This window comes from Mirounga angustirostris, unplaced genomic scaffold, assembly GCF_029215605.1.
Source record: "Mirounga angustirostris isolate CCGP_5_RB_7025 unplaced genomic scaffold, mMirAng1.0.hap1 SCAF_17, whole genome shotgun sequence".
Lineage (NCBI taxonomy): Eukaryota > Metazoa > Chordata > Mammalia > Carnivora > Phocidae > Mirounga > Mirounga angustirostris.
The window spans coordinates 31837995-31859987 of NW_026991725.1; the positions used below are offsets into that span (position 1 = coordinate 31837995).

Sequence of the window (21993 nt, forward strand, 5' to 3'; positions counted from 1 at the left end):
AAATAATAACACCTGACAGGATTGTTGTGAGGATCAAGGTAAATCACGAATACGAAATTACTTTGTAAGCTGTAAAATGCCATATAAATAAAAGGTGTAAAATACTATGCAGTATAATTAGTATATAAATATATTGCAAGAACTATGATTTGGGGCAATTATTTGATAGCTTTCATTCTTTAGGGCAGTTTCTTATTCACATCTCTATGGGGGAAATAATACTCATTTTGCCTTATACTTGGTTGAAAAGGAGTAAATGAAATAATATTAAATTTTTTTAAACTGTAAAGCATTGAACAAATGTAAAATATTATTAATGATTGCCTTCTGGGAATGTAATATATCATGAAACTATCTTGGAACCACAGAAGGAAGTGACTAAATTGATCATTGGAATTCCTAGTCTTAGGAAGGTTATTCAGAATTAGGAGGTCATGTTCATTTGGTGACTTTCTTCCGAGCTAAACAGCATGCTAACAAAGATAGATTGCTTTGTTTAGGAAGGCCTGAGGGTAATAGCATCCTCAGAATTATACTAGAAAGGACAGAATCCAGCACAGGCAAGTCAGCATGTATCTTTTTTCTACAAAAGATGAAGTACTGAAAGTGATATTCAACCAACCACTATACTTTCTTCACTCAGTAATTTCTGGAGTGGTAGGATATACTTTAGGAATTCCATCATCAGGTTCTTACCTTGTATAATTGTAGAACCTTTAAGAGCCTTTAAGAAGGATCCATTGGGATCCTTCCAGAGAACACAATGGAAAAACCACCGAAAGATTTTATAAGCGGAGTGGTTTAATTAGAGGTCCATTTTAGCTTAAAGCATGGAGAATGGTTAATGTCTTTTGGTGCCTAGAAGAGATTTCTGTATCTCATTAACTAGCTTCCTTAAATAAAGAGGAGGCCTGCTTTTTAATTCATAAGCCATGAGCAAATTTCTGCTTTCTAAACGGCTTGATCTTTAAGCTTTGCTTTTACAGTTAAAGCTTTTAAAGCATACATTCTGTGATATAAGCTTTATTTTGTAGAAGACAACTTGTAGTAAGAATAGTGTCTTTTGGGCTTAACCTCCACATTGGCTGTATTATGTATATAATACAGTTTCCTTTCTCAAAGAACAGACTGAGAATCTTGTCTAAAAATGGAAATGAGTTGCTATGGAAGTAATAGATTCAGATTCATACTAAAATGGAACTTTTTCAATATGGAATGACTATAGATATATTTAATGTAAAAAAAAAAAAAAACCCTAGTATAGTTCATTTTATCTACCCACATATTTTTTTAAACTGAGAGTGAGGAGGTTAAAAATTGCCATGTTAGATTCTAACTAGGGAGGATTCTGATTTAGTAAGTCTGGGGTGTGGGGCTCTGTATCTGTCAATTTCATTGGGGAGCTTGCTTTTTTACATTTCATAGGTGATTCTACTACATGCCCAGTTAAAACTCATTGCTTTGGTAGGCCAGCATCATTTTATAAAAATAGAGGAGATTACAAAGAAATTGAAACTCCCCCCTCCTCTGGAGAAAAAATATAGGTAGAAGAGAGAAATGGCATAGATCAGAGGGCTTATGGTATGACTAACAAAAATCATTTCCTAATATTATTAATACAGTTGAAACAATTTGCTTCATTGCAAGGTTCTGAGAGTGTCACTTGTGCTTTAAGTTGAATATAGCCTTTATGACCTAGTTATAGCATTTAAATTAAAATCAAAACCTGGATTCAACACATGTGATTAAATACAAGGGAGTGTATCTGAAACTTATTTTAGGGTGAGTAAAAGAGCCTTAATTTTCTCATATTTAGTGATTAACACATTTTCCAGTCAAGTTGTTAAATGTAAATCTTCAATTTTAGTGGAGAGAATGTGAATAGTGATCTATAGGTAAAGAAGTTGAAAGGTTTCTTTCTTTCTTTCTTTCTTCATTCATTCATTCATTGTTATGTTAATCACCGTACAATACATCATTAGTTTTTGATGTAGTGTTCCATGATTCATTGTTTGTGCCTAACACCTAGTGCTCCATGCAGAACGTGCCCTCTTTAATAGCCATTATATCATTAGTTTCCTTCAAGTAATTTTGTCACTGATCACTTACTATTTTTTTAAAAGGATAAATTTTTTTTAGTGTTTGAAAAAATATATACTTTTATTCATTATTTTCGCAATTTATTTGGGTAGAAAGAGCTAAAAAAAGTGGATTTTCATTAAACTAGGTAAGCCAGGATATATTGCCACCAATCTTTTTGGTGATTATTCATTCCTTCCCGTCAAAAACTTTAAACTGAGGTGACCTCAGATATAAGAATCATTCAAGATACAAAGCAATCTCAGCCTATAATCAGTTTCTACAGAGAAATTATTAAGTTTTGCTTTAAATGAACATTGTTTTTGATCTATTTTTTAGGTAGACTTTTAGGATAAGGCATTTTCTCTGCATTCATTTACTGTCTTAGGGCAGCCACCTGTGTATCGAAAAAAATGCTTATTTGCATTAAGAGCCTTATTTTTATTTCTCCTTGGCTGCAGATTTTTTTTTCCCCAATCCGAAGAAAAGTATTAACAAGAGTTAAGTTCTAAGCCTTCAGAATAGCTTTATTGATAGGAAAAAGCAAGGACAACTTGTAGTTAATTAAAAATCCTTCTATGAATTTATGGCAGTGATAAAGAATATTTGTCACTAGAAATTTCTTAGGTGGAAAAACTGGCCACAGTCTCTGCTTATGTTAAATTTATCAGGTTGCACCTTAATTGTATGATGCAGAATCTCTTATCCTAGAAGGCAAAAAACAACTAGTACCTAGTAGATGTAAAAGCTATATATGTAGATTTTGTCCTTTTTCTCATCAAAGCATATGTTTTGCCATAAGATACATTTTACTTTAACAGCAATCAGTTTATCTTGTTTTTCATTCCGATTTTTCAGACCTCAGCAATCACGCAGCGGATAAGTCCCTGTTCCACCTTGACTAGTAGTACTGCCTCCCCGCCAGCCAGCAGCCCCTGCTCCACCCTCCCGCCAGTCAGTTCAAGTGCAACTGCCAAGGATTGCAGCTATGGGGCTGTTACTAGCCCAACCTCTACCCTTGAAAGCAGAGATAGCGGCATTATTGGTGAGTTGATTTTTACATTAATCATTTTGCAGGGTTTTTTTTCTTTTTAAAATAATTACATATTTTCCAAAATTCTGTGTTTGAATTGTTGAGAGAGATATATATAGAATGTGTCCTTTTCTTTTTAATGATGCTGGAGAGAGAAATAAAGGTAAACAAAATGAAAGCTATCCCTCCCTGCTTAACCACTCCTTTAAAGATATTACCTGACAAAAGAAGGGGTGGATAGAGAAAGTTTTGTCTACTTCCCCCTGTAAATTCATCTATCTGCCAACAGAAGTGGTTCAGAAAATGTTCATTCCTCACTGAACTAGTAGAGTTTGATGGAGGTTCTTAGTTCTTCATATATGTATTGCTTCTTGTATACTTATTAAGGGGAGTCAGTCAAATGGAAATGAGTGAAGTTTTGGGAAATGAGGAATCTGAAGAAAGGGAGTGCACAGAGAAGAAAACAGGAATGAGCACAGAATCTTAGGGCATGTTCAAATTGAGCAGGAAATTAGAGGTGGGAGAATGAGCCAGTGGACAGGAGTAGTCAGACAAATAGAAGAATTGGAGCAAGGCCAAAGAAGATAAAAGGTTCAGCAAAGGGATGAGGAGAGGTTGGTCAACAAATGACAAAAGCTGAAAAGGCCAGGCGTAAAGAAAATATTTCTTCCTCATTTGGCTTCCTTCTAAAAGTTATCAAATAAAAATACTTATTTATTTAGATGGTATAGCAGAGATTAATGCCATGGCAACTAAATATATCTCTACTTCTTAAGTGCGTATATATCAACATGTGAATGTATTCATTTAAAATAAGTAGTAAATAAATGAAAAGAATAGTTTTTAAAGATTTTATTTATCTGAGAGAGAGAGAAAGAACGCACAGGTGAGCACAAGTGGGGAGGAGGGGTGGGGGGAGAGGGGTAAGCAGACTCCCCGCTGAGCAGGGAGCCTGCCGTGGGACTTAATCCCAAGACCCTGAGATCATGACCTGAACCAGAGGCAGATGCCCAACCCACTGAGCCACCCAGGTGCCCTGATGAAAAGAATATTTTTACAGCAAAGTTGCAGGATACAAAATGAACACACAAAAACCAGTTGCATTTCTACGTGCTAACCATGAACAATTCAAAAAGAAAATTAAGAAAATAATTCCATTATAATAACATCAAAAAGAATAAAATACTTAGGAATAAATTTAACCAAGGTAAGAAACTTGTACACTAAACAGTACACTAAGACAAGTACACTAGACACAAAATATTGCTTAAGAAATTTTAAAAGATTTAAATAAATGAAGATATATTCTGTGTTCATGGATTGGAAGACTTAATATTGTTAAAGTGATAATATTTCTCAAAACAGTCTACAGATTCAGTGAAATTACTATCATAATCCCAACAAAAGTTCTTTGCAGACATAGAAAAACCCATCCTAAAATTCATGTGGAATCTCAGAGGACCCTGAGTAGCTAAAACAATCTTGAAAAAGGAGAACAAAGTTCTCCTTTAGTAGGACTTGCGATTAAAATAATCTGGACCTGATAGTCATGAAGATTTTTTTAACTACTACTTTTTTTTTTTTTTTAAAGATTTATTTATTTTATTTTTGAGAGAGAGAAGGAATGAGCAGGTAAGGGGCAGAAGGAGAGAGAGAGAGAGAGAGAACCCCAGGCAGACTCCCCACTGAGCATGGAGCCTGGCTCAGGGCTTGATCCCACGACCCTGAGATCATGACCTGAGTTGAAACCAAGACTTGGACACTCAACTGACTGAGCCACCCAGGCGCCCCTAACTACTGCTTCATTGTATTTAATACTATAGGACTTTCTGTGTTTCTCTTTCTTTTTGAATCTATTTTCCTTCATTATGGTTTTTATCTTTTTCAAATTTACTGGTATAAAGTTGTCCAAAATATTCACTACCTACACAGGAACCTGAGCTAGAGAGCTGAGAGGAGTCCTTCCTTCCCCCTACCCAAATTTCTCATCCCTGGGTTTTATTTTCGTCTTTCTTAGTATTGCTTTGGCAGTCCTCATTATCTTAGACTTAGATTAATACAAATGTAACTGTTATTTCTGCTTTTCATCTTGTCCTTTCCAGGTCTGTTTTTCACACAACCACCAAAATGAATTAACTGAAAACCAATTACTCCTTGGATTCCATTACCTAGAAGGTAGATAGTGAACTACCTGAAAATCGAATCTGATCATATCACTCCTTTGACTCCCATTTACCTGTAAAATAAAGCCCAGGCCCTCCTGATCTGACCATGGCCAATTTCTCCAGCCTTCTGTCCCACTATTTCTAGCCCTGTATGTATTGTTCTAGCCGCATTAGACTTTATTGTTACCCTGATGCATTCCAGTTTTTTCCTCTGTGTGCTTTTGCTCGTATTGAGCATTCTGCCCGTAATCTCTCTCTTACATATGAATGACTCCTATGGATTTTTTAAGACTTTGTTAAGTATTCTGCCAGTGCTGCTACCACCACCTCCCTTCAATTTTCCGCTCCCACTCCTATCCAATATATATTCTTACTCCATGTTCCCAGTAACACCTGAGCATATAGATGTCATGGCATTTAATGTGTGGTATAATAATTACTTTTTAAACCTGCTTTCCACCATTCAACTGTTAATTTCTTATTAGCAGTTTATTAGTTTATTAGTGCTCTGTATTTAAATCCTGCCCTATTAGCAAAATGCACAAAAGTTATTAAATGTTTTAATTTATGCATTTTAAATTCCTTTATAGGTCAGTTCAATGTGATCCCTTGTCATGCACTGCATTTTCCACTTACAACTATCAGAATTTTAGTCATTCATGTGTCTGACTGTATCACTTGTATAGTTTGCCAAAATGTGTAGAATCCTAGTTATAAGATTCGAAATACTAGAAATGCAGACTTTCTGAAAAAATTTTTAAGTATTCTGAATGTAAAAAGTTCCTCTCTAGGGTTCTAAAAGATTTTAAATAACTGTGACTTATTTGATTCTGTGTAGTCTGGGTTCACCCCTGATGTGAGTTAATTTCTACCACAGAAAGCATTCTCTGCTCCAATCATAGCTTCCCTCCCCAAATTCATAACCCTTCTTAAACAGGTGGTGAAATGTCACCAACACCGTTGTCAGATATTTGTATGGTAATTTTATATCTGTGACTCTCTTTTTAAATTTTATTGGTATAACTCTAGTAGTGTAACAGTCTTATGTATGTGCCTAATAGATAATACCACTAATGACATATAATCTCCTATCAGCTATATCTATATCTATCTATCTATCTATCTATCTATCTATCTATCTATCTATCTATAGCTTCAAGCAAAAATCTTGATAGTTGTAACCTCCATGAGATAGATACCATTTTTCTATCCTATTCCTTTTTCATATTAAGTTTTAATAATGGTCCTTTTTGGTATGGTTATATAGCAGAATGAATTTAAGCATGGGTCCATTTTGTTTCTCCTCTTGTTTATCTGGAGGTCACGGTTCTTTCCAGAATGGTATAATTCTTGAATTATTTCTTTTAATCAAATATCAGAATGTTTTTAAGTCCTGGTTTTATTGCCAAATTTGGTCTTCTATCCTATAGCCTTATATCACTTAGCACCTACAAAGATGGAGTATCTGACTGTGCCCATTATTTGTGATTATGTTTTCCTAATGTTTCACATTAGTAAGTAAAAAGAACCGGTATTAGACTGGCAACCCCAGAAATAAGCATAGGGCTGGCCCAGTCTAATTGTAAAATAATTCTGTCTTATATAATAGTGTAATAATCTTCCTTAGAATTAGAAAACTGAGATTCAAAAATAATTAGTCTCAGGTCACAAAGACAGTAGGAGGCAAAGCTGAGATTCAAGTTCAGGTCTGTATGACTATAGTCCAGTAGGATGTTGTATATTCTTTGATTCAAATTGTCACATTTTAAAAGTCATACCTCCCAGAAGGAAGGGGTCACGGGGATGAGCAATATCGGTAAAGGGGAGTGGGAGATACAGTTTCCTGTTACGGAGTGAATAAGTTGTGGGGATAAAAGGCACAGCATAGGGAATATAGTCAATGATATTATAATAGCATTATATGGTAACAGACGGTAGCTACACTTGTAGTGAGCATAGCATAACCTATAGAGATGTTGAGTCACTATGTTGTGTCCCTGAAACTAATGTAATATTGCATGTCAATTATACTCAAAAAAACTAAAATAAAAAAGCTACCCCTCTGGGTCATAAACTGAACATTAGATAATTTGAATTATTTTTTCATGTTTTCCTCAACCTGTTTTCAGGAAAGTGCAGGTTTATTTTTATTACTGAGTTTTTCCATTTATTGTTCTAGTGACTCCATCATCCTTCCCACCTCTCTAATTACTTAGCACTAAGTAAAATTTCAATAGCTATAATGTGGTATGTTTGTTAAGTCTGGACACTGCTCGAGGAGACCTAACAAAGCATTTCTCTTGCATATTGATCTAACTAATATAATAATAATAACCAGCATTTATTGAGTACAAACATTGAGCCAAGTACCACTATTTAATCTTTATAATGATCTTATAAGAAAATAGTTGTAAAGATTTCACAGGATCATGTCATTGAAATGATGCATAAGACTCGATAGGGAATGCTTACAAAATCTTTTAATAAAGATACAGCATAGCAGATAAAAGAGAATGCAAACAAGCAGAGGACCCTAGACTCTTCAAGTGCAGCTCTCCAAGTTCTTTCTTTAATAGGATGTGCTCTGTCTCCAGAATATAAATGACCAAGATTTGTATGAGGAATCTTGATTTCAGGAGAGCTCCGCAAAAGTTTACAGTGAAGATTTTTATGCCACTCTGGTCCCATAGCCAAGTCAGTTTGTCTAACTAAGTCCTCCAGATGTAAGGTGTCAATAAACAACTAGTTTGGGGTGCTGCAGGAGGAGTTTAAAACTTTAAAGAGCAAATTATAAATCATTAGTTATCTTGGCTAAGAATCAGTACTAGACTTCCAGGCAACCCCAGAAATAAGCATGGGAATGGCCCAGTCTGGTTGTAAAATAACTCTTATATAATAGTGTATACACTATACAGTATTTGTAAAATAACTTATATAATAGTGTAATAATCTTTCTTAGAATTAGAAAACCAAAATTCAAAAATAATTGGTCTCAGGTCATATAGTCAGTAAGAGGCAAAGTTGAGATTCAAGTTCAGGTCTGTATGACTTCAAAACTCCTGGTCCTAATTATTACAGAAGACTGCATAGTTCTAAAATAATTCTGTCTCAGGTTAGATGACCTAGAACTATTGTATGGCATTAAAAATTTAGTCTCTATCAACAAAAGTAGAGTAATGAGTCAAGAAAAAAAATTAGTCCTAGTAGTTTTAAAATATTATAGAAGACGGACAAACCAATTTTATTTTATAGATAGATAGATATTTAAAGATTTTATTTATTTGACAGAGAGAGACAGCAAGAGAGGGAACACAAACAGGGGGAGTGGGAGAGGGAGAAGTAGGCTCCCCGCAGAGCAGGGAGCCTGATGCGGGGCTTGATCCCAGGACCCTGAGGATCATGACCTGAGCCGAAGGCAGACGCTTAACAACTGAGCCACCCAGACGCCCCATTTTCATATATATATATTTTAAAAAATTTTTAGTATAGCTGATACACAGTGTCACATTAGTTTCAGGTGAACAGTGTAGTGATCCCACACCTGTATACCTTATCCTGTGCTCACCGCAAGTGCAGCAACCATCTGCCACCACACGACGGTATTACAATATCACTGACTATTATTTCCTAAGCTGTGCCTTTCATCCCCGTGACTTACTCAATCCGTAACTGGAAGCCTGTATCTCCTGCTCCCCTTCTCCCACTTTTCCCATCCCCCACCCCTTCTCTCTGGCAACCATCAATTTGTTCTCTGTATTTATAGGTCTGATTCTGCTTTTTGTTTGCAAACAATCCAATTTTAAAATGTACAAAAGACATTGGATAGACATTTCACCAAACAGGATACATGAATAATAAGCACAGAAAAAAATGCTCATTATAATCAGTCATTAGAGAAGTGCAAATTAAAACCACAATGGGACACTATGGCTCACCTACTAGAATGGCTGTTACCAAAAAAAGTACCAAGTATTGGCAAAGATGTAGAAAAACTAGAACCTTCATGTATTATTTTATGAAGTAAGCATAAACTTACCGTACAATCTAGCAATTCCACTCTTTGGAATAGATCCAAGAGAAATGAAAACATGTCTCAGAAAGAAGCATTATTCATAATAGCCAAAAACTGGGAAGAATCCAAATATCCATCACTTGGTAAATGGATGTACAAAATGTGGACTATCCATACAGTGGAATACTATTTCGGCAATAAAGAGAACGAAGTTACTAATAAATGCCACAGAATGAATTGACCTCAAACATAAGGACTACATATTGTATGATTCAGTTTGTATAAAATTCCAGAAAAGGCATATTTATAGAGACAGAAAGCTAATCAGTAGTTGCCTGGTACTGGGAGGGGAACAGAAATTAACTGCAAACAGGCACAAAGGAACTTCTAAGGGTTATGGAAACATTCTAAAACTAAATCGTAGTGATGATTGCATTGATCTATAAATTTGCTAGAAATCACTGAATTGTACATTTACCGTGGGTACATTTTATAGTATGTAAATTGTACCTCAATAAAACTGGTTTAAGGGACACCTGAGTGGCTCAGTCGTTAAGCGTCTGCCTTCGGCTCAGGTCATGATCCCAGGGTCCTGGGATCGAACCCCGCATCAGGCTTCCTGCTCAGTGGGAAGCCTGCTTTTCCCTTTCCCGCTCCCCCTGCTTGTGTTCCCTGTCTTGCTGTGTCTCTCTCTGTCAAGTAAATAAATAAAATATTTTAAAAAATAAATAAATAAATAAAACTGGTTTAAAAATATAGAGAGTTAATTTTATTCACAATAAGCCTGTTTATACACCTGTGATTCCTTCTTCCTCACACTGTCTCTTTTCTGGCCTATATGGCAAGACGAACAGATATGTCACATAAACAGTTTTTTATACTCTATACTGAGGTAACAATTTTTTTCTGTATCAAAGAAGGAAAATGGAGAAGGTCTCAGAGAAATTTCTTCAGTTACTTGAGACTCAATATTTTCTCCCTATCCTTTGTTCCACCTGGTCATTATTAGAAATAATGATAGATTAGGGAAACAAATATGTGTATTTTTCAATGAGGAACCGTGTCTTCCTTTCCAGGTCCATTCATAGAAACTTCACACATATGAGTGCTTGCTTAATCTAGGCCAGCTTACTTGGCACATAGACTACATGTATGGGCTTTGGGCTTTTGAAACTTTTAGTAACCACATGCATGAAAATATTACTGCATTCTCTGATGCTTCAGTTACCTTGATGACCTTAAATTGTATGCGGTCTCACCATAGAGGAATGGTTGAATAAAATAGGATGCATCCAAAAAAAATAAAAATAAAAAAATAAAATAAAATAGGATGCATCCATAAAGTTGAATAATATACAGACATTAGCCTGTTGTTATTAAAAATAGCATTTCATTTTGTGATTCATTTTTCTGTGTATAATCTCTTTTGTCACAGAATTGTCCTTCTTCTAGGATTAAGGATTTAGGACCTATCTTGTTCCTGTAGCCTGATTACATATTAGTTGCTCAGTAAAAATTTATTGGATAGGTAGATGAATGGAATTAACCAAAAGTCACCAGGTTCAGTGAAAAGCATCAATGAAGCAAAAATGCACAAAATTCCTAAGTGGGAATAGTTACCTAGAGAATTTTACTTCTGGTACTTTGTGTCAGTTGTCTATTTTTACTTTCTGTGCCCCTAAGATTCTAGACCATTGTGCATCATATAAAACTAAAGTAGGGTCCGTAGGCCACTGAATAATTCCATCTTTGGGTACCACAAATTAACTCACAATTTCTCTAATCTTTCCACCACTGATCAGGACTTTCATAATTTTTCTTGATACATCCCATAGTTTTGAAAAATTTTTCAGCATCACTCTATTTGTGATTATAGCAGTTTCTCATGTTTAATTTATCAAACATGCATCTCTGCCAAAGCTTCTGTTTAAATGAGGTAACTACTGTTATCACCCTTGATAAAATTCTAGCTATGTTTACAGAAGTTTGATGTTTTAGCTAGCTACCAGTTTTAACTAGCTACATATTATTTATAAATTACTTGAAATACTGAAAATAGTGAACCCCATTGCTACTTTCTCAGACCTGTAAAGGTGTAGTATTCCAGTATACTGAATATGCTCCTGGTTTATCAGGAGAAAAGGGTTGTGTTTCTGGGATATATACCAGGCAAAGACCATGCAGATACAGGTAAATCTTAGCCAAATTTGATTAGGGACTTAATAATAAAAACTTCTGTTGGACACAACACAAAAAAACATAAAAGGTAAGGGGTTAAATAGCAGACATTTTACATGTAGACAAGTCCTCTGGGAAAGAAGAGTTTCCATTCTCTGGCTTGATTCAGCATACTGACCCTAGCAGCTGTATGAACTCTAAGCTTCTTCCAAGAATTACAAAGCCAGCTGAATCACCACATCTTTACACCAAATGAAATATTATTTTCCAATTTTTACTGAATATTTACCAAATTTTACTGGAAAAAAAGTTTAAATATATTTTAAATTAGAGAATTTTCAGAAATTAGGATAAGGAGCATACGTCTGCTTTAAAAAAACACATTCAGGTACATACACACATAATATAAATATGCTATCACTGAACACATTTAGAAATTATAAAATAATGCTGTGGAATCCATAATAATCTCATTGGGGAAGGTACAGCATTATGTTTGGTGGCAAAAAGATTAGGAACTATTGGGCTGTTTATGACTGAAGGTCTGAATATATGAAATGAATTTTTAATTAAAGTGAGTAGTTTTGACTGTATACTGAAACATGACTTGAACATCTGGATTAGCTAGAAGAATATCCCATAGTTCCCAACATTTTCATCAACAAGACTTCCTTAGCATAGGTTCCTTAGAAAATAGAGCCTGAGACAAAAAGGTTATATTGAGGGAGTATATACTATATTAAGGCAGTATAAACCAAGGAAATTAGAGTAAATGGAAGAGGAGTAAGGCAGAAAAGGAGGAGAAGCAAATATAAGGAAAGGAATTACAGAGCTGGCAGAGGTGATTGCTTAATTCTACTGAAAGTCTTCAGAGAGACCATACATTTCTGAACTGTGGAAGGGGGAATTACAAGGTGATATTACTGCTAGTTCCCTTCTCACATTGGTATGTTAGCTCTAATAGGGTACTATTTCCCTGACTCTTACTGTTGCATGAATCCAGTAGCCCTACTGCATCTCATGTCTCCATGGCAGCCAGGAAGTCTAGAGATGGATGAGAGAGGCTATATGGCAGTACATAAGACAGTGGTTGACTTCTGCCCATGATTATCACAAAAGGCCAGGAATAGCCATTATAGCCAACCCTTCAGTCTGGAGCAGGATGTTAATAACAGGGACCCAGCTCCAACCCATGGGAATAGTCCACACCACTGCTAGAGTCAGTGTAGCCAGACAACAGGCAGGTGAGTACATTTAGAGTGGCAAACCCAGTTCAACTCTTGTACCACATAGATCAATCATTAGTACTCTCTTTTGGCATCTAGTCTCACCTGGAAGCATGATACTGTGATACTCAGTTCTCTTCTGAGAGGGGAGATCCAAATCCAGTTCTTCGAGGAGATGACCAGTTGCAGTCTCCCAAAAAGACTTGGAAAGGATTAGTAAATGAAGATTAAGTTCCCTGCTGCTCCTGCTGGTCCTGGAGTCCATACTGTATGCTCATCATCTCCCTCTTTCACCCATTTCAGAACAAAGAGTATCAAAATAGATTTCAGAATAAACAGTGATGACCTATCAAGGAAGATCATTTCATAATGATAAATGGGTCATTTCATCAAGAGGAAATAACAATCCTAAATGTTTATACACCAAATAACAAAGCTTCAAAATGGCAAAAATCCAGAGATTTTAACTCTCATCTCTCAGTGGTTGAAAGAACAAGTAGGAAATCAATTAACATGTAAAAGACCTAAACAATTCCATTAATCAACTTGACCTAATTATTTTTTATAGAACAGTCCACTATCAATAGCATAGTTCAGATTCTTTTTAGGTATACATAGAAGATGCACCAAGAGACCATATTCTGGTTCATAAAACAAGTCTCAATAAAGCTAAATGGACTAAACCATTACAAACTGTGTTCTCTGACCACACTGTGTTTAAACTAGAAACCAATAATAGAAAAATATCAGGAAATTTCATAAATGCTTAGAAATTAAACATATTTCTAAATAACATGGGTCAAAAAAAATCACAGTGGAAATTTAAAAATATTTTTAATTGAATGGTAATGAAAACAAAGCATCAAAATTTTTAGAATGCAGCTAAAGAAGTGCTTAGAAGAAAATTTATAGCATTAGATGCTTATTTTAGAAAAGAAAGTTATTTAATTAGTGAACTAAACTTCTACTTAAACAAGAAAAAGAAGAAATTCAAATCAAAGTAAACAGAGTAGGAAATAGTAAAGTGCAGAAATCAATGAAATAGGAATAGAGAAAATCAGTGAAACTGAACGCTGGTTCTCTGAGAAAATCATATTGATAAACCTCTAGTCATATTAACCAGGAAAAAAAGAAGATACAAATTACCAATATCAGGAACGAAGAGGCACATCACAACAGACCCCACAAATATTAAAAGGATAAGGGAATGTCATGAACAGCTTTATACCAATAAATTTGACAATTTAGGTGAAATGGACAAATTCCTGGAAATAATATATGACCAAAGATCATTTGAGAAGAAAAAGATAACCTGAATAATTTTATAGCTGTTAAATATAAATTGAATTTGCCATTTAAAACTTTTACACAAGGAAAACTCTTAGTCCAGATGCCTTGACAGGTAAATTCTACCAAACATTTAAGGAAGACATAATACCATTTCTACACAAACTGCTCCAGGAAGTTGAAGTGAAAAGAACACTTTATGAGGCTAACATTATTTTAAGACCAAACTTGACAAAGACATCATATAAAAAGTAAACAATAGACCAATGTCTCTCATGAACATGGACATAAAAGTCCTTAACAAAATTCTAACATTGAATCCAGCAGTATGTAAAAAAGGTAACAAGGACAATATATAAAAAGGATGTGTCAGGGCTCCTGGGTGGCTCAGTCAGTTGAGCATCAACTCTTGATTTCAACCCAGGTCATGATCTCAGCGTCCTGGGATCAAGCCCCATGTTGGGCTCCATGCTCAGCAGGGATTCTGCTTGAGGATTCTCCCTCTCCCTCTGCCCCTCCCCCCTGTACACACACACTCTCTCTCTCAAATAAATGAATAAATCTTTTAAAAAGAAGGGGGGGGTGTGTCACAAGTAGGTAGTGGTAGGGAGCATTGTCATCTTTGAGAAGCCTAATGGTGACTGCCTTCCCCGATGGAACTGACAGGGAGATGTTGCCTTGGAACTGGACTCCCTTAGTGAGGATACAGAGACCAGTTGACAACACTTAATTCTCAGATGCAAGGACGACTTATTGTAAAGAGGAACAAAGCTGGAAGGCAACCAGCGTGTCTTCCTTTGTAACTCATATTTTTCCCTGTTACTACAAAGTCCAGAATTCCGTTTACATTTCCAAAGAGAAAACCTCACTAAAAGGGATTGTGGAAATTACCTAATAAACTTAGGTCTCTTCTTTTAACAACAGGTACGTTGAAGATGTAAGAAGAAAATATGAACTAACTTATTAAAAACTCTCCTGGGATGACCTCTTTTATTCTTATAATTATTGATAAGATTTTTATAATCTTTATTTTAGTGTTTTTATTCCTTGCATTTCTAGGGTTGATGAAAATTTTTGTTTTTAAGTCCTGTTAATAATTAGTGGTAAGACTAGAAAAATTCTAGAAGCCCTTTCAGGTTTTGCTTGATTTCATTCAGGGCCATCTAGGGTTAGAGCTACAGGGTAGCTGTACAAGGAGGCCCTGTACTGTCTCCTTATTTGGACAGATTATTTCTGCAATATATCCTATATATCTACTTAAGGGACCATTTGTTTTTTCTAATTCTTAATTACATATAAGGGGTCAGGAAATAAATTTAAATGAGGGAAAATAGGGGATTAAAAGAGAGTAAAGATCTTTTTGAGATTTTGGGAGCTCTTCAGCAATCCATGAAAATTATATGAATTCCCTTTGTGACGAAATTCTGAAATTTTTAGCATTGATAGGCTCTAGTTGTAGATCTTTTAGCACTGATGTATGAATGTGTTTAGTTCCACTTAAATAGAGTTGTTAAATATATAAGAGAAATGAGAGAAAATATGTAAGATATATTGTGCTTTCAATTATTTAAACTTCATGGTGGAGATGAAATGATCAGTAACTTTTTAAAAATAATATTGCTACTACTCTTATTAGCTAGTCATGAATTTGGATAGTAGTAAACAGCTTAATCTCTAGGTTTGTGGGGTTTTGTTTTGTTTTGTGTGTGTGTGTGTGTGTGTGTGTGGTTTTTAAAAAAATTTTATTTTATTATGTTAATCACCATACATTACATCATTAGTTTTTGATAGTATTCCATGATTCATTGTTTGCGTATAACACCCAGTGCCCCATTCAATACGTGCCCTCTTTAATTTTTAACTTGTTTTACTCTCTTTTTCAGCTACGTTGACAAGCTATTCTGAAAATGTAGAACGCACAAAATATGTTGGGGAAAGCAGTAAAGAATTAGGGTCTGGAGGAAACCTAAAACCTTGGCAGTCTCAAAAATCCAGCATGGATTCCTGTTTGTATCGAGTAGATGAAAACATGACAGCTTCCACCTATAGTCTGAATAAGATCCCAGAAAGGAATTTGGAAACAGTTTTATCACAATCAGTACAGTCTATTCCTCTGTATCTTATGCCACGGCCAAATTCAGTAGCAGGTAAGATTTTTCTAAAAATTGACCATTTTTCTGGTGTATATACTGAAATGAAAGTAAATTCTGCTTTAATAGAATTTTCCATTCATCTTCTTTGACTAAGCTGTTCTTTTGTGTTTGGGTAATATGCATGTGTATATCTTTTTGAACCTGGGGAAAGGCTCATATTCAAGTGGTTGTTTAGTTCTGTTCCCAAAATGTGTAACAGCATACATAAAATGAGAAGTAAAACCTATAAAGTATATTATTGAATTTCTAAATGTATTTTTTTCACATCCAAAGTCTTTGAAAGGATTTCAGTTTGAGGTTTTGAAAACGTTAGTTTTAAAAAACATTATTAAATTGATGTGTATTTCAGTAGAAGTTGTATTATCAGAAATCATTGTCCATAGTTTGAGGGAGTGGCAGACAGGCAAGAATTCAACTTCCTAGTCCAGGAGCTCAATATTTTCACAGTACCCTAGCCATCCCATCATAGAAGAATCACCAGGTACCTATATTGCTAAAGAATAGCTCAAATACTCCTAGCAATTTCAGTCATAAAGGGAGTATGGAGTCATCCTTTGGCAGCTGTCCAGAATTGATGTCAAAGGATATTGTTTATACAGCTAAGTTGCTACTTAATAATTCAGACCAGGAGCTTTTGCAGAATAGTTGGGCATTTTGGCATTTTCAAAATGCAACATCATCTAGACTTTTTACCTACTATGATATCATAGTTATGTTTGTCTTTCTTATTTGCCTGATGAATGCCTGAAAGGTTTGTCTCACTGACACAGGGTAATAAAATACTTATTGTAGTTAGGAGCTCTTATTTCCCAGGTGTAATGATTTATTTTATAAAGATGATAGTGTGATGCTTCTTGCCTTTGTACCTTTTCTAAAACATTAGTCTTTGTTCCATCCTCTGGGAGACCATCAGCATCAGTCATCACATGCGATAATGTGGTGATGGCTCATCTGGAAGATCAGTAACTGTAGGTGATTTTAGTATTAATTTTTCAAGATTATTCACTTTAAGTAGTGACAGAAACTTTTCTCTCTTAGGTTCTTTGGAATATGTTGATCCCCACTAATGATGTCATATTAGAGTCCTAGAATGCTCTAACTTAGAAGGTGCTAAGCAAATTCAGTCTTTTCGGAAGAGAAACATTTAAATCCTTGCCTGCATAAAACTGAGGAAATATAGCTACCAGCCTTAATGGTACATCCCACTTTACTTCTTAACTAAGCTGCAGTGATTTCTAAGAAAATTCTGTCTCTAGGGGCACCTGGGTGGCTCAGTTGTTAAGCGTCTGCCTTCAGCTCAGGTCATGATCCCAGGGTTCTGGGATCGAGCCCCGCATCAGGCTCCCTGCTTCGCGGGAAGCCTGCTTCTCCCTCTCCCACTCCCCCTGTTTGTGTTCCCTCTCTCGCTGTGTCTCTCTCTCTGTCAAATAAATAAATAAATAAAATCTTAAAAAAATTCTGTCTCTATTATTGAAGAAGGGCACTGAGCACTTAGTAGGAGTCAGAAGTATAAGCTTCTCTTGTCCTCTTTTTAGTTTAATGGAGAAATTATAAAGCACTTTGCCCTTCTTGAGCATAAATATCTGTGATTCATTATTTTACCTTATGCAGATACTAACCTTAGGTTGTACAAAGAGTTGTCCAGGACTAATTGGCCAAATAATATCCTTCCCTCACTTTCTCTAAAGTTTTCTAACACTATGACTTTCTAGAAATTAGCACAAGGCAACTGTCAGAAGTATCAATGAGTTACTGGTTACTTCTCTAATACGTATAGAAGAAACTGATTGTATAGCTCTCTCACAAAGAATAGAACCCAGCTTTCTATACCAGGTATTTTAATCACCAGGTAAAAAATGCCAGTTGAAATGTTTTTTAAAAAACTTAAAGCAAACAACATTTTATCAGGTGAAGAGTACCTTCTTTCTTTTACATGGATTGTAAGATTTTCATTTATTTAGAATTTTATCTTATAAGAGCTAATATTCTAGTTACTTAATAAAATCTTTTAAATTGGTCAACTTTCAGGGAATTGTCATCCAATCTGTGAGTTTTGGGGGCTTCTAAACTACCTCTCATGGTATATTTTTTGCTAACTGCCATTTAGCAACTCTACCCCTCGTAGGCATCAATATATTTGTGGTTACACTTAGACTTCAGTAAGGTTTTGCATATTCTTTGGGACACTGACTTCAGCAAATATTAAGATAAGAATTTTACAGAGAATTACAGGATGGAATTCTAATTGACATCCATTGCTGTTTTTGTAAAATAGTCAGCTACAATGTGATGACTGCTATAATGCAGTAATTTATAAAGTACCATAGAAACACAGAGGAGGGAAGCATCTGAGCGCAAAGGAAGAGGGTAGGGGCGCCTGGATGGCTCAGTCAGTTAAGCATCTGCCTTCCGCTCAGGTCATGATCTCAGGGTCCTTGGATCAAGCCCCACATCAGGCTCCCTGCTCATCAGGGAGTCTGCTTCTCCCTCTCCCTTTGCCCTTCCCCCTAGCTCATGCTCTCTTTCTCTCTCAAATAAATAAATAAATTAATTAATTAATCTTTTAAGGGGGGAGGGTAGAGAGGAATAGAAGACATCACAGAGAGGGATGAGTGAGAAGTCACAAGGAAGACAGAAAAAAGAGGAAAGAGGCACCAAGAAGTTAAGGAACTTGGCACATTATTAACATTTCAGCATGACTAGCACCTGGGGTACAGTGAAGGAATAGTAGAAAATGATGTTGCAGGTGATAGCAAGGAGCTTATGTGCTCTGATGATAAGTATTGGGTTTATTTTGTTGCTGGTTAGTATAAACAGGAGCTGTATTATCAAATTTGCAGTTCAGAAAAATGGCTATATACCCATCCATGTAGGATGGTCTGAAGGAGGCGAGCCTGGAGTTAGAAAAAATAATTCATCAAAAGCTTGTGGTATTATGCAGAATTATAGGGAGTGAATCATCAGGTATCAGTAGAGTTGAGAAAATGCCTTGGGAGATTTTCTTCTTTTAAAAAACAGCATTTATTAGATTTTTTTTTTTTAAATACAGAGAAATACAAAGAAGAAAACAAAACAAAAATGAGCCATAGTTTCCTTGCCCAGTGGTTCCAGCTGACACATTCTAGAAATTAAAGATTCATATATGTTACATAATAAATATATATAAATCAAATAAAAATTCAAATTCAAACAAAAAATACAAAAGAAAGAGCCACTCCCCTCTCCATCTAGTACCTCTCTCCAAAGGTTAATATTACTTATGAGTCTTTATATATATTAGGGGTGCTTGGGTGGCTCAGTTGATTGAGTGTCTGCCTTTGGCTCAGGTCATGATTTCAGGGTCCTGGGATTGAGCCCCGCATCGGGCTCCCTCCTCAGCAGAGAGTCTGCTTCTCCCTCTCCTTCCCGCTCAAACTCTGTCTCGCTATCTCTGTTGCTATCTCTCTCTCTCTCTTTCAAATAAATAAATAAAATCTTTAAATACATATATAATACATATAATATCCAGATTATATATGTAATACATAATATATACCTATATATGATTATAATATATGTAAGAGACATGGGAGGTCAAAAAATCAGTTGGATTTATAGAGGGGAAATGAAAGTATATGTTCTTACAAAGATGTACAGCTTTATTTGTCAATGGCCAAAAATTGTGAACATCCCGAATGGCCACCAGCAGTTGAATGGATAAAGAAATTAGAGCCTATCTTTACAATGGGTACTACCTAGCAGTAAAAAGAGATGAACTATTGAGAACTGCAGCAACACATACAAATAAAATAGTTACACTGAGTGAAAGAAGTCCGATAAAAAGGAGAATATACTATATGATTCCACTTATAAATTCCTAGAAAACACAAAGTAATTTGTAGGCACAGGGTGCCCTTCTACAGCACAGCCATCTGCATGTGCTCCTATCACCCAGCTCTTTGTATTGCCTGTGGGAATTCTGCCTTAGAAGAGCAGCTCCAATGTTGATACTCTGGCTTTTGCTGTTCTTCTGAGTAAGGAAATGTCTTTCATCTCTGATCTAGATGTCTCATGTCTTCCACCGTCCCGGCTTGTTAGAAGTAGAATAAAATACCAGATCCTTCCCACTTCCTGGCAGTGAGATACCACTCTACCCGATAACCACAAAATTGAAAGGAATGACAATGCCAAGTGTTAGTGCGGATGTGATGCAATTGAAATTGTCATACATTGCTAATGGGAGTATAATAATAAACTGGAACTAGCACTTTGTAAAGGTGCTTGGCAAAGTCTATTAAAGGTGTCTAAAGCTGTATATGCATGTTACCTAAAACCTATCAATTACACTCCTGCATAGAATGGCCATCAAAAATAAAGCTGGCTGGCTCAGTTGGTAGAGCACATGACTCTTGGTCTCAGGGTCATGAGTTCAGGCCCCATGTTGGGTAGGGAGACTACTGGCGGGGGGGGAAAGTCCTTATATTCACCAAAAAATAAATAAATATAAATAAATATAAGAGTGTTCATATCCATTTTATTCATAATACCCAAAAGCTGAAAATCATCCGAATGTCCGTCAACAGTAGACTGGTTTAATAAATTTTATACAACAGTGAAAAAGAATGCTGTACCCACGACAACATCTTGGAGAGGGCATACTACATGAAATATGTATATTTATATAAAGTGTAGAGAAACAAGACAAAACTATGTCATTTCTGTGGTGATAGAACTAAGGTAGTGGTTACCTTTGGTGGGAATATCAAGGGAACCTTCTATATCCTGATTGAATGGTGGTTGCATGGGTATGTACACATAAAAACATTTATTGAGCTATTCACTTAAGATTTATATAGTTAACATATATAAATCGTACCTCAATTTAAAAAATGTATAAAGTATTTAGGCTTCTGTCTTTCTAGAAGAATTTTCCCTTTGGTTTAGAGATAGTGGTTCTTGGTGACATAACTAGATCTTTGAAGAAATAGCTATTTTTAATGTTGACTAAAAATCGTTTAAGTACCAGACTCTTGATTTCGGCTCAGGTCATGATCTCATGAGATCAAGTCCCGTGTTGGGCTCTACACTGAGTGTGGAGCCTACTTAGGATTCTCTCTCTCCCTTTGCCCCTCACCCCTCTCTCTCTCAAAAAATAAATAAAATAAATAAAAATGAAAAATAACCTAGTAACTCCAACAAATGGATAATTTACTAAAAGTATTCCACTTGTTGAGACCATAAACCTAGGATCAGTACCCAAACTGGCCAGAAGTGATTCTAATTGCCACCTTAGTTCAGTGTTAGCCTAGATAAAGTCCTAAAGCAGCAGTCTCTGTGTGAATTTATCCTTTTTTTAAAAAACAATTATTTGAGTTAATATTTTACATATCATAAAATTCACCAATTTCAAATAATCCACCCAATTTAGTAATTTATAGCATATTTACTGAGTTATGCAACCTTCACCATAAATCAATTTTATTTCTTTATTTTTTTAAAGATTTTATTTATTTATTTGACAGAGAGAGACACAGTGAGAGAGGGAACACAAGCAGGGGGAGTGGGAGAGGGAGAAGCAGGCCTCCCGCAGAGCGAGGAGCCCGATGCAGGGCCCGATCCCAGGACCCTGGGATATATCCCAGGATCCCATGACCTGAGCCAAAGGCAGACGCTTGACAACTGAGCCACCCAGGTGCCCCCACCATAAATCAATTTTAGAATATTTTCATCATCCCAATAAGATCATGTCGTGATGACATGGTCCTCTTGTCTATTTAATATTAATTTTATTCCCATCCCCAGCCCCAGGCAACCACTAATGTATTTTCTCTGTAGACTTACCTTTTCTGAACATTTTCATATAAATGGAGTCATATAGTCT

The 21993-nt window shown here is 35.6% G+C and overlaps 1 protein-coding gene across 10 annotated transcripts in view; it reads left to right on the forward strand.

Annotated features, from left to right (window-relative positions):
* TANC2 (tetratricopeptide repeat, ankyrin repeat and coiled-coil containing 2) overlaps nucleotides 1-21993 on the forward strand; it is a 361538-nt gene that overhangs the window by 214675 nt on the left and 124870 nt on the right. For all 10 annotated transcript variants that reach the window (XR_010408383.1, XM_064582223.1, XM_064582220.1 and 7 more), the window contains 2 exons: nucleotides 2938-3124; nucleotides 15864-16127. Coding sequence is in view for 9 of the 10 variants with exons in the window: in XM_064582223.1 (XP_064438293.1) it covers nucleotides 2938-3124; nucleotides 15864-16127 (451 nt within the window). In the remaining variant the exon portion in view is untranslated. The remainder of the gene's footprint in view (nucleotides 1-2937; nucleotides 3125-15863; nucleotides 16128-21993) is intronic.